At 38.5% G+C, this 12,500-nt stretch overlaps 2 protein-coding genes across 3 annotated transcripts in view; one reads left to right on the forward strand and one right to left on the reverse strand.

Annotated features, from left to right (window-relative positions):
• The window catches only part of Fib (rRNA 2'-O-methyltransferase fibrillarin), a 6,859-nt gene extending 1,004 nt beyond the window's left edge, over positions 1-5,855 (forward strand). Inside the window, exons 2-5 of the mRNA XM_027365281.2 lie at positions 1,672-1,884; positions 2,099-2,244; positions 4,488-4,658; positions 4,980-5,855. Coding sequence (XP_027221082.1) covers positions 1,672-1,884; positions 2,099-2,244; positions 4,488-4,658; positions 4,980-5,393 — 944 coding nt within the window. The 3' untranslated portion in view covers positions 5,394-5,855. The remainder of the gene's footprint in view (positions 1-1,671; positions 1,885-2,098; positions 2,245-4,487; positions 4,659-4,979) is intronic.
• LOC113813303 (uncharacterized) overlaps positions 4,980-12,500 on the reverse strand; it is a 10,847-nt gene continuing 3,326 nt past the window's right edge. For both annotated transcript variants that reach the window (XM_070118171.1, XM_070118170.1), the window contains 2 exons: positions 9,765-11,874; positions 4,980-6,420 (listed from right to left, as the gene is read on the reverse strand). In XM_070118171.1, coding sequence (XP_069974272.1) covers positions 6,217-6,420; positions 9,765-11,795 — 2,235 coding nt within the window. In that variant the 5' untranslated portion in view covers positions 11,796-11,874 and the 3' untranslated portion in view covers positions 4,980-6,216. The remainder of the gene's footprint in view (positions 6,421-9,764; positions 11,875-12,500) is intronic.

A 12,500-nucleotide genomic window follows, 5' to 3' on the forward strand; every position in this document is an offset into this window, starting at 1 on the left:
CCAACAATCTCGGAAAGAGATAACATGCACAAGTCGAGGGTGGAGTTTATTTCACCTGCGGTTGGTAACAGTTTGAGCGCGCAATTCGAAACAACTGACAAGCTAGCGCCGCATCAAGATGGCAAGGAAGTAAATAAATCTACCCAAACATCTTAACAAAGCGCTATATTTTCTCCTATATTCATATAGTGCCTCTAAAACAATGACACACACTTTAGATTGACAGCCCTTTCATTCTGACGCGTTATCAAAACAAATGAATATCCCTGAATTAAAATATAGGCCTACCCATTCCCATATATCCGATTTTATGAGGTTAAATATAACAAATCATCGATTATAATATCAACAGAAGAACGTTCCTAGAATTTCTCAGACTTTTTCACTTGAAATATTCTTTATTTCATAAAATAGCAGATATATTCTCGATTTAGAAAGACGAGAAGTTTAACAATAAGAGGAAAATTGTTCGTCTTATAATCATTTATTATTCATAAGTAAAACATGTTATTCCCATAATCTCCATTATCTCCTTTCGTTTTCAGTTAATTTCAATTTCTTTGAATATGATTTTAAGAAAATTACAGAATCAGATACCGTGAAAAAAAATTATTTATCTGATAAAGATATTAAGCGGGGTTCCTGGCCAACGCCCGCATTCGAAGGATCGTGACCAGTACGGTACACGAATGACGCCGTTGCCATGGTGACGGTACACTGCTTGACTTAGCAAGCGCAAGTCAAGCCATCTAAGGAGGTCGCTTGAGAAAGCAAGCGAAATGCTTGAGTTAGCAAGAAAAACGCTTGAGATTTCAGGCAAGAACTTTCCCTGCTTAAAACGCTTTTAGAACTGTTTAATAGTTCATGATAGATTGTTAGGCTATTTTAGAGGCTCTCTTGTGCCTGATACGCATGTTGTAGGTTTATTGGGCTTTGTCACAGTTCCAATTCTCATATTCATCACGTGTAGACTTAATGATTGTATGACCGTATTATTACAACCAATTTATTTTTATTTTGGTAGAAAATGTGCAATTTTCTGAGTGAAGTATATCAAAATTCCAAAGTTTGTTTTACAGAAATTAGTAATTCATTGCAGTACAGACATACTCACCAGAGACACTCTATAACCAGTTAAGTTGCTGTGATTGGGAGTGCCCCTTAGGCTGTCTGAGGGGAAGGTTGGTGTGAGGTTCTGCCCTGAATAAGAAGAATAGCGAACAGAAATATGTAAAAGTAACACAAAAAACTTGGCTAATGAAACTTTGTGTATGCCCGCCACCTTTGAAAGTTTGTGCACCGATGCGCCAAAGTTAAGAAACTCAACGGGAACCCACCCCACCTTTCGGCAAAATCTATGGGATTTCACACCTTCCAAACCCATCACTTTTTGCGGGATTTGGGGTACTTGATGGCCTCAGAAATCAAACTGATAGTTATTAAGGTCTTTTTCTTTTGATATAACACTTGTGCATGTCTTCCCATGAAGAAATTTGGCCAAGAATTACTGATAGGAAGTTATTGTGGTGGGTGACGAGAATTTCTCATTATAGGAGAGAATGTAGCCAAGGGATGGCTTAATGCCTAGAGTTTGATCCATGACAAGCTGGGTAAAAAAATTAACATTCTTAATCAATGCATAAACTTTATTGAAGCACATCATCCTTTCAGATTTTTCACCCCGTGGTGGTGGATTCCGTGGAGGGAGAGGTGGAGGAGGAGGAGGAGGATTCTCCCCTAGAGGTCGTGGTGGAGGAGACAGAGGATTCTCACCAAGAGGAGGAAGAGGTGGTGGTGGAGGAGACAGAGGTTTCTCACCCAGGGGGCGTGGTGGAGGACGTGGAGGTGGCCGTGGGCGAGGAGGTGGACGTGGTGGAGGACGAGGTGAGTAAAACCTATCTTGCTGGATTAAGTAAGAGTAGCTTTTTTTTACTTTATTTATTTATTTTATTATTATTATTTTTTTTTTATGTTCATTTATTTGTTGGAATTTTTACTATCATTGTTGCATCTGATATTTTTATTATTAATAGGTTTTTGTTCTACATATTCTCACATGTCACTGAAGATTTACCATAGGATAAACTTTTCTTTTCAGGGGGATTCAAAGGTGGCAAAAGTGTTATGGTTGAACCCCATCGTCATGAAGGAGTGTTCATTGGCCGTGGAAAGGAGGATGTGCTCTGTACCAGGAATCTTGTGCCAGGAGAAAGTGTTTATGGAGAGAAACGTATCAGTGTTGAGGTAAATATCATCATTTTCTGACATCCTATCAAAACTTAGGTAGATGCCTCAGGACCTTAGCTGTGAATTGGGCAATAACCCAGACAACATGCTAATTTTACCTCTTTTGAAGGAGTTAATACCTTATATACTGATCTATTGTTTTACATATTGAAGTTTTGCAAGTTTTAGTAGGCAAAGCAAAGCTTAACTGGTAATGTAAATTTGAAATTGTTTTTAGTATAGTCTTTCTTTAAATATATTACGGGGACCGTCCCGGAAAATGGCCACCTTTCCCTACTCTTTACATCTTTAAAAAAAATATCGGTTAGAGATAACTGATTGATTCTTTTTGCATGATATAGAGTAAAGAATTGTGCTCCGTTATATATATAAATTTTAACTTTGTTCCCCCATTGGGGGGGAGGGGGCACCCCCCAAAAAGTCGAAATTTTTTTGGTATGTCTTCGGTACATCCCAACTATCACAGTTCTTTACTGAATATTCCCCCAAAATACTTGCGTTAGGTCAACCCTAGCCTATAACCATGTAAAAGGCCGAATTTTGAATTTCCCTTTTTTTTTTTTTTTTTTTTTTTTTTTGCCGGGGGACAGCTTGACAGAGAACTATTTTTTTTTTTTTTTTTTTTTTTTTTTTCAGCATTAAAATAATAATATTTTTTGATTAAGGCAAAAATTAAAAAATCAGCCTTTTACATGGCCTTGGGACGCCGAGGCTCTAGTGAAAGCAACAAGCTGCATTTGAATCACATGAAAATTACGTGAGTTGGGATGTACCGAAGATTCATAAAAAAATAACGGAACTACAGCGTTTTGTATTTGGCTCCTTGCCAAAGTTCGTTATCTGTTATTTTTCTCTGAATCTAATGTTATTATATATCAAAAAAATGCTTATTTAGTGTACTTTGCAATGCAATGATTACCAAGTCAATAGGAATTTTCATTTTCAATAGGTACGCTATTCTGTAAAGGTATGTAACTTTTTTTTTTTTTTTTTTTTCTCTCTCTCTCTCGTTCATAAAAGTTGATATTTTCGTGTGAAAAGCTTAATAAATGCATTTTACCATAGATGGTCACTGGGTGTTTATAATTTTCGAAGAGGATCATATGTACGTGAACGCACGCACATAAAGTTAAAAAGATTAATCATCATCATTTAGTAGGCCTACATTGACTTTCATAACTAAATAATAAAATATATTAGTTATCCCTCTCATACCATTTTCTTCGATAATTGTCAATATTAACAGATTGCAAAGGAGAACAAGTGTATAGTTTATGATTAGCCATTTGCACCCATTATCTTTACTAAGAAGTGCATAAAATCATGCAGACGCCTAGGTGTTGTGGGATATTTGCCAATTTATGGTGCCTAAGACTTACGGTAACATCTAAACATATTCATTTTTATCGGGAACGCACGAAACGGATGCGATAGCTTTTTGAACGCCAGACGAAGACTACGCATACAACCGAGCTCAAAATTCCTTATAGTTTTTATTTCAGAGCAGGTATTATTGAGTACTATCATCTTCAACATAAAATAATCTGTATCTCGCTTACACATCCGAAGTTTAAAAGTCTGACATTTAGGTAACATTCGTATTCAATTGGTCTTTACAACGGTAACTACCAATTTCAAATCAATTCAAATTGCCCCCTGCTGTGATGTACCGACCGTTGAGCGAAATGTAACGGAAATATTTCAATCCTTCCTTATAAGGCTATTTTTAAACAGTACTTCGTATGTGATATACGTATATATTACTTCGTAAACTAAAACATATTACCTGGGAGTCTCGATTGAAGCATATTTCGTGTGTAAAAGGACACAAAACTTACATTTTTTTTTTAAGATATATTTCACAAAATATTTCGTCATAAATCACGGTGATATAATTTTTTCCTGATACTGGTATAAAAGTGTTCCTTGAACATTCACAAACTGATATCTATGCGCAATGGCATAATTAAATGCCTTATGCACGATTGCCACAAGCAAAAGTCCACATAGGTGTACCTGGGCGCTCATTAGCGACGTACCTCTCCGGGTGCTGAGGGACTCGCACGCCGGCTGCAAGACAACGAGCCATAGCAGGAGCTTAATACTCGTTTGGTAGTTTCCTCATCCATGTACCTATACTATACGCTAACTAACTCAATTTAAACCCCTTCCCCCCCTCCGTCAGGGACGGTCCCCTTAAGTATTGTAGTCAAAAAGTTAATAAGCAATATCTATTTCAGCAAGGAACAGAGAAGATTGAGTACCGCGTGTGGAATCCATTCCGTTCAAAGTTGGCTGCTGCCATTGTAGGTGGTATTGGAAATATCTACATGCCTCCAGGCTCCAGAGTACTCTACTTGGGTGCTGCCAATGGCACAACAGTATCACATGTTTCCGATGTAGTTGGACCAGTAAGTAAATGTTAGAGGATTTGGTCACTGTCGTTGGTAATGAGTTCATAGATATTGTTCAGGACAAATTACATTAGACCGCTTCAGGTGGACTTCTGTTCAGAAGCTACTATTTGCTTTATCATCTTAAAGAAGAAAAGTGTACAGTTGATTATTGATATTGTATTTTTGTACACCATATTTCATGAAGATTTAGATTCAGTTGCGTTGTTTATTTCTAAGCTACAGTTTAATATTTGGTAATTTCATCATGTACACTTGTATCATCCAGAAAATAATATATATCTGTTTACTGATTATTTTCTTTCTTGCCCACACTAGGAAGGCGTAGTGTATGCTGTAGAGTTCTCACACCGATCAGGACGTGACTTGGTGAACATGGCCAAGAAGCGTACTAACATTGTACCCATTGTAGAAGATGCGCGTCACCCTCACAAATACCGCATGATTGTCAGCATGGTAGATTGTATCTTTGCTGATGTTGCCCAGCCTGATCAGGCACGTATTGTGGCCATCAATGCCCAGCACTTCCTCAAAGTAAATGGCCATTATGTCATCTCCATCAAGGCCAACTGTATTGATTCTACAGCTCCTGCAGAAGCCGTATTTGCCGGGGAGATTAAGAAACTCCAGGCTGATTTGCTGAAGCCCCAAGAACAACTTACCTTGGAACCCTATGAGAGAGATCACGCAGTTGTAGTTGGTGTATATAGACCTCCAAAGAAGAATAAGTAGTGTGTTAATAGCTAGGTCACAGTTTAATCAATATATGTATTATGTATGACTGGTATTGGCTATGCAGCCTCAACTGTTTATCATTCCTCTCGAGGAGATAGGGAAGTAAAGGTAGACATTTGACCTATCAGGGTTTATTTTTTAAAAGATTCTACCTGGATGAAAAGACAAGGATACAATATATTTAGAGATATTGTGCTAAACAGAAATTAATTTTCAGTTTTCTCAATTTCAACAAGAATCTTGTCATTCAGTTCACTTTGTTTTGAAGAACAGTACTTTTCGAAAACTGGAAATTGAACTTTTATTTAGTGTTCTGATATGTCCATTGTTGTAGCTAGTGTGTCATTGCATTTTATAATATAGCTTTTATTATAATTGAAAAATATCAATCATATCTCCACATTAAGTACTGTACACTCATACCATATTGGTAAATATATTTGTTTGTTTTTTTGAAAATTGTTTTTATGTCCTCTGACTGGTACAAATGAATTGTTCTCATTGTGTCTTGATTTTTTACAATTGTATATGCTTGTTCCTTTTCTTAAGAAGTAACCATTTTGATGTTTATTTTCTATTCCATATCACTTGATCATAATAAATGTGACCCTAATTTAGTGGCACATCCTTAAAGATAACGATAAACTGCTATTGCAAATTGTTCTAAAGATATACAGAAAGTTAGTTCTCTCTTTGGCATGTTGTAAGATAACCATTGACCAGACATACTGAATATTTAATATTGAAAATATTTAATCAGGATACTGATGGTTCATTTGACTTGTCGTGTCATGGATTCTATGTATCATCATCATCATCATCAAGGGGGCTGACGCCGACGGGGGCGCATAGCCGCATCCACCCTTCGCTTCCAACTACGAGAATCCTTCATGGCTAGACGCCAGGCAGCGACTCGGCCCATCTCTAGTTCTTCACGGCAGGTTTGGTCGATCTGCCCAAGCCATGACTTCCTCGGTCGTCCCACAGGCCTCCTCCACCCAGGGTTGTCTCGAACAGAGACAACCTGATGGGCAGGAGATTCTATGTATATGAGCACAGAATATTCAAATTTGCAGCAATTTTACAAACTAAAGAGTATATTATAGAAAGATTGGCACTTCATTAGAATACATAACATTAATTAGAAATACAGAATATTATATAGAAATGCTAAATAACAAAGCAGCCAGGAATTGGTTTTAGAGAGGATCATACCAAAATGTGTCAAAAATTACGATTACCTGGACTAATGTCAAGATTACTTTTCTTCATGTGGTTAAGGAAGTTCCACAACAAAAGTCAATGTGACGCAGTCTGTGGCGGCAATAAGTTGTTGGGTTTTAAAATTTGCAAATACATCTTTTTACCTCTTCAGTCCCTTGCTCGTTGTCGTGGGTCAGGGCTTAGGAGACCGAGGCTCAATGTAAGGGATCACACCTACCTTGGACTTTGGCCCTCGCCTCAACTGATTTTGCTTGGTCTTTCCTTTTTCTTCTCTTAATCATCCGCTGCTTCTGTCCACTCCCCAAGATGTGAAAGCCATGCCGAAAGGATGAAAGGCTAGCTTTGTGTCAACCCTGAATGGCCTTCGTACTCCATTTGCTCTTCCCTCTTTACCCTTTTCACTGTGAACAGGCCTTCAGAAGTATTGTCACTTGTTATACTGATAATCTTTATCTTGCTGCACCCATCACAACTCACCATTCTCATCTCGAATGACATTTATCACAACACCCCTATCTCACTTTCTTCCTTAGATATACCACATCTCTTAGAACACTCGTATACATTCTCCAGGTCTTTAAAGCACAATATATTGTAATGTTCCCTCCAGTGTTTTTTGCCTCCAATAGTCTGATAATAGATGCATCTGTTGTTCCTCTTCTTCTCATTAAATCAGACTGCATGTCATCAAATATTACTTCTTTCCTTAGCCATACTTACCAGTATCCTGAGTCCTTGCTCCATCAACTTTATCGCTATAGCCTAACCTACCTCAATCCTACTTGTTTCCCATTTCTTAAAGGCATCCTTCCTCCTTAATATTTTCTGAATTTCGTCTCGCCACCATAATTCTGTATTTAGCGCTCTCCTGACTCGAGTTCAAGCTCCACTGCCATTGTAACTAGAATCTCTTTTATTTTCTCTACATCCTCGATTTGTACTCCTTTCTTCCTTCTTTATTTTTTTCTATCGCCTTTTCTTCTTTTACGTGCCAGACCTTCCCCTTCTTAGCTCCTTCATTCTTATTTAATGTTCACTACTACTAGTCTGTGTTGCGTAACATGCTTCTCGATTTTTTTTTACTGCCATTTGTAGGCTTTGGAATAGATTGCCTTCAGAGATAGTAACCTCTCCAACTCTTGATAAGTTTAAAAGATCAGCTAACATATTTTTCTTGCGTAAACAGCTGACTTTCTATCTTCTTCTTTCTTAGCTGTATCTTGACCTCCACTGACACCTTTGCTGATAAAAATCCCGATTTTTTCAGTGTGGCTCTTTATGTAGCGTACAATATTAATAATCATAATAACCCTACAGTTTATCACTCTTTTCCTCTCCCTTACCAGCATGTAAATAACTGAACATTTGGTTCCTCCAGTCTTATAAGTAATCAAAATTTCATCTGGCTTTGTGAATCCAGTGTTCACCTAGAACAACTCCAAACTTAATGCCGTTTCTTGTATCTTGTTTTCTTCTCCATTTCTCTTGGCATACCTTTGACCTCCATGCTCCTCGTAATCATCTCACTTTCCCACGTCCATTTAAATCTCCTTCCACTATTATACTCTCCTCTTCTAGGAATTCCCCTTAGATAATGTCTCAATTATTAAATTAAGTTCGTCCTTAACCTACAAGTTATTTTTTCTACTTTAAGTACATTTTCTTTCCATTTCTCTCCTAACTACAATTCCAACACCATTTCCTTGCTCCACCAATTCCCTGGAATACAATTTGAGTCTCAGCATTTGCATATTACTCCTTCTAGTCTCGTACATACAAATCTCAACTCTTCTTGCCATTACATCTGCTATTCCCATGCCTCTTCTCACTGAGCCGACATGCCATATATCTATTCCTCATCTGCTCATCCACCTCTCACTTCCTTAGCCATAACCGTAGTCTCTGTGGTACCATCCCTCGCCCACTTACCACACCACACGGAGGATTTATGTTGCTAATGTGGGGCGTTCGGGCTCTGCTCGAATCAGAATCCTGCAATCCATAATTGAGGCATTCAATTTTTACAGGTCGCATGCCACGTATCAGCAGCTGCCCTAGCCTTTGCATTTACACGGCAAAAGCCTGAAAAGTAAAAGGTGGTTGGGATTCAGTTTTTAGTCTTCAAGCCTTTGCCTGTACATGCACAAGGCAGCAGATGGATACATTTCAACGTCTTGCCCAGGACTAACACTATTCACATTCATCACATCCAAATATGTACGTTCTTGTTCTTGCGAAAAATTAAAGATTTTAATGAAAGTGTTCCATGAAAGTAATAAAGACGAACATTGGTAGTAAGTTTTATTTATTTTGTGTGTGTGTGTGTGTGTGTGTGTGTGTGTGTGTGAGAGAGAGAGAGAGAGAGAGATAATGCAGGCACTTGCACTGTACATTATTCTCTGTCTCTCCGAACTACACCATTAAACAGAAATATTGCATTAGAGAAGAAAATCTGGAGATATGCTGAACTTCTTGAAAAAAAATAAAGGTAATAAATCTCCTTCAAACCTCAGGTAAAATCAAAATCACTTCAGTTTCACTAGTATTTAATAACAGCAATAGCAACATGGAAGCCACAGTGACACGAACATAAAATATATATACAAGAGAGAAAAGGTCAGACATAATAGAACCGTTCAAATATGATTCTCGTTCAACCAGATAAAAAAAAAGCTTAAAAGAGGATTCTGACCAACTTAGTATGGAATATACACATGAAACCACTTGCAAGTTAGAGAAATAACAACTTAAGTAGTCATAACTATGGGGAAGCATAATGGACTAAATTGAAAATAAGGGCCCTAAAATAAATAAATGGAAAATTTGAATAAAAGTTTAAATAAACAACTAGACTCATGTGCAATGATCTAATGAAAAAAAAAAATCTTAAAGAATTTCCATGGCACCATGCAAGACAAAGTACACAAAACTTAGATGTATTAACAGATGAGAATATATACAATGTTTAAAGAACAAAAATAGTCAATGGTTTACATATCGGCAAAGTGATATACTGATAAATTTCCATAGGGAGAGAAAAGCAGAGTCAGACATACAAAGAGACTGACAGAGAGAGGTGAAGGGATGCAATATATACACAGAAATAGCCGTATTATTCACGGTTTTCTAGGTGAATATGCCTACCTGCGACAAAAGTTTCTGTCGCCGTGTTAGGGCGTCGCTGTTTTCCTGCATATGTCGTGAGCGCCATTTCTCCCTCAGAACTAAAGGGATACAGACATATTTTAATTTCCACAACTCGTCTCGAAAATTTTGACTTCGCATGTTGTAAATCCATGGATTCCACGCTGTGTTTGCTAAGAATAACCACCACGACAAATATTCATACAGAGAACTTGCAATCGCTGCAGAGTGAGGACTGTAGTAATCGAGCTGTAGTAGGTTGTAATTGAGAAAGTAAATTGAAAGAGGGATAACAGAAATTAGGAAAAATACAGTCATGAGTACCTGCGTGACGAATATGTAGTAGTTTTCACTCTCAAAGGGACCTGAAACCCGCATCTGCATATTGTGCCACCTTTCTCTTACGCGATTCTGCTCTTGGACAAAGTTTTTGATGGAAAGAATTGAGAGCAGAACAGTAGCGGGGATTGATATGGACAGAAGAAATATCTGGATGATATAGCAGGTATAAACCACCAAGTCCTCGTGAGCAAAATTCGACAACCCGATAGGAATCTTAACGAACGTCATCCATGTAACAGTGGCAACCGTCCGACCGAATATGGTCATTAGTGATGAATTGACCCAGCCTATGACCCAGGAGATGACCATCGCCTGCCTGACCCGCGGAGGAGTAATGTAATGCTTGTACATGAGACCTCGGCCAGTCATCACAAACCTCTCGGCACTCAGGAGAAAGAGAGTTAGGAGTGAAACGATAGAACACGACGCAAATGTCAGTCCTTGGAAGAATCGGAGTGGGAAATACACATCCGTCCTATCAACTGTCTCTCCAGGTATTATGTCATGCATTTCCTCCACCCGATGGACAATTATGGGTTCTGTAGGTGTTAAAAATGGTTTCACATGTTCATAGAGCGAAGGTAACACGACGAAAGCACACGTTAAAAAGTCAGCCACAGCGAGGGATAAACGGAGCATATTTGATTCTTCGTTACGGCTGCTAATTCTCAGCAGTACCACTATAACCATGAGGTTGCCCACGACGCCTCCCGTTGCCACACAAGCCACAAGCACTATCAGACAGACCTCACCCACACGGCACGAAAAGGGGAGGAAATTCCACACTCCGTTGAGACCGTGCTTTTCAGGGTGTTCTGCCCAATAGACAGCGTGCATTGAGAAACAACATGGCCAGTGAATGTTTATGTACGTGTACAAAACTGACACGTTACTAAATGTTCCAACAAAAGGGAACACATCGCACGCTTTGTTTTCGTAAAGGAGAAAGACGTTAGACACTTTGAATTTCACACCACTAACCTCTGATTCTATAGTGTGGTAAGTGCCGTCACAAATTTTTGATAAGCAGTGAAAGTTATTTTCCTCGACATAATTAGCTACATAGTACTCAAAGTCTGTCAACACAGGTGGTTGAGGGCAGACCTCACTGTCAAGGAATATCACACTATCATTGTTACATGTAGTGAAGAGTTCGTTATATTTGCATCCGTATTTGATCTCGTAAAATGGTACACAAAGGTTTTCAAAGGTTTTGTTGTAATACAAAAGTTTGGGTATCTCTGTAAAAATCCTCATGAAAAAGAGATCAGTGGTATTGTAAATATTGAAGAACAAATACTCACAAAAGTCGGCGACATTGAAAAACGAGCTAATGAAACCTTTGCTGAATGTGCAATTTGCCTCTGGATCGTAGAAATCACCGTTGTAGAAGAATTTATTGGAGAAAGTGGGAGGAGGGTGGTTGCACAAAATTAGAAAATCATCATGAATTGCAATGAATTTGTAGAGATCGTCATCTGTTTGAATTTGGTCTTGTATTGTCGACAGAAGACGTCTCGAAGGTAAGGCTGACAAAACTGCATTTTCTGGGAGCGTCGGAGGGCGCTGAAGGCTGCTGAAGACACTGCGATTGACCTGAGCATTTGGTGACGTGGTAGTCTGTTGATGCTGATTGTTGTTTGTAGCTGGACGCTGATGTGAGCCTTTTGCCTTTTCTCGGAAATGCATAGGGGGTAAAATCCGGTTGGCTATAAGGCGATCGCTGACCCTGTTCCTTGTGGCTGTGTCATTTCCATGATTGTGTAAACTGAAAGAGTACCATGCAAGAGTTACTGCTATTGACAATTAATGTATAGTACTTCGACTTGCCGAGATACTTAGATGGGGCTGTTAAGTGCACAGATCATTTGATAATATGAGCCCCTTATATGCACAATGCAAGAGTGGTGTTGGGAAAGGTCTATACTCTACTGTATGCAAATACTTTTATAGTCATAACTTGGGCTGCGAACCTTCCCTTAAAATATGGAATCGTACCGTATTTGGAAACTAAATGACGCGTCCCTTGTAATGAAAGATCAATTCTGAAGTAGCACCCTTGCAGGAAAGTTTAGGAAAATTAGGAAATTACCGAATTTCAACTAAATGACTTGGTAGTTCTTGTAAACAGGTCGTTTTCTGTTGTCTAGACAGTAAAACTAAACTCCTTTTCTTATAAAAACGTTAATTTTGAGAAAGATTAGTTTAGTATATACAGGGTCGGAAATGGTAGCTAGACCCCCCCCCCCCCAGGTTTTGTCAATTCCTGGGCAAAACGTATCTTTAGGGTTTTGTCTGTGAATGTGAGTACATGGCAATTTTGAGGATTATTATTCAAAACAAAATTATGGACGACGCTGCGAGATCCTCTACCCGCTCAGATTCTCCGGTGCC

The sequence above is a fragment of the Penaeus vannamei genome, chromosome 41 (genome assembly GCF_042767895.1).
Source record: "Penaeus vannamei isolate JL-2024 chromosome 41, ASM4276789v1, whole genome shotgun sequence".
NCBI lineage: Eukaryota > Metazoa > Arthropoda > Malacostraca > Decapoda > Penaeidae > Penaeus > Penaeus vannamei.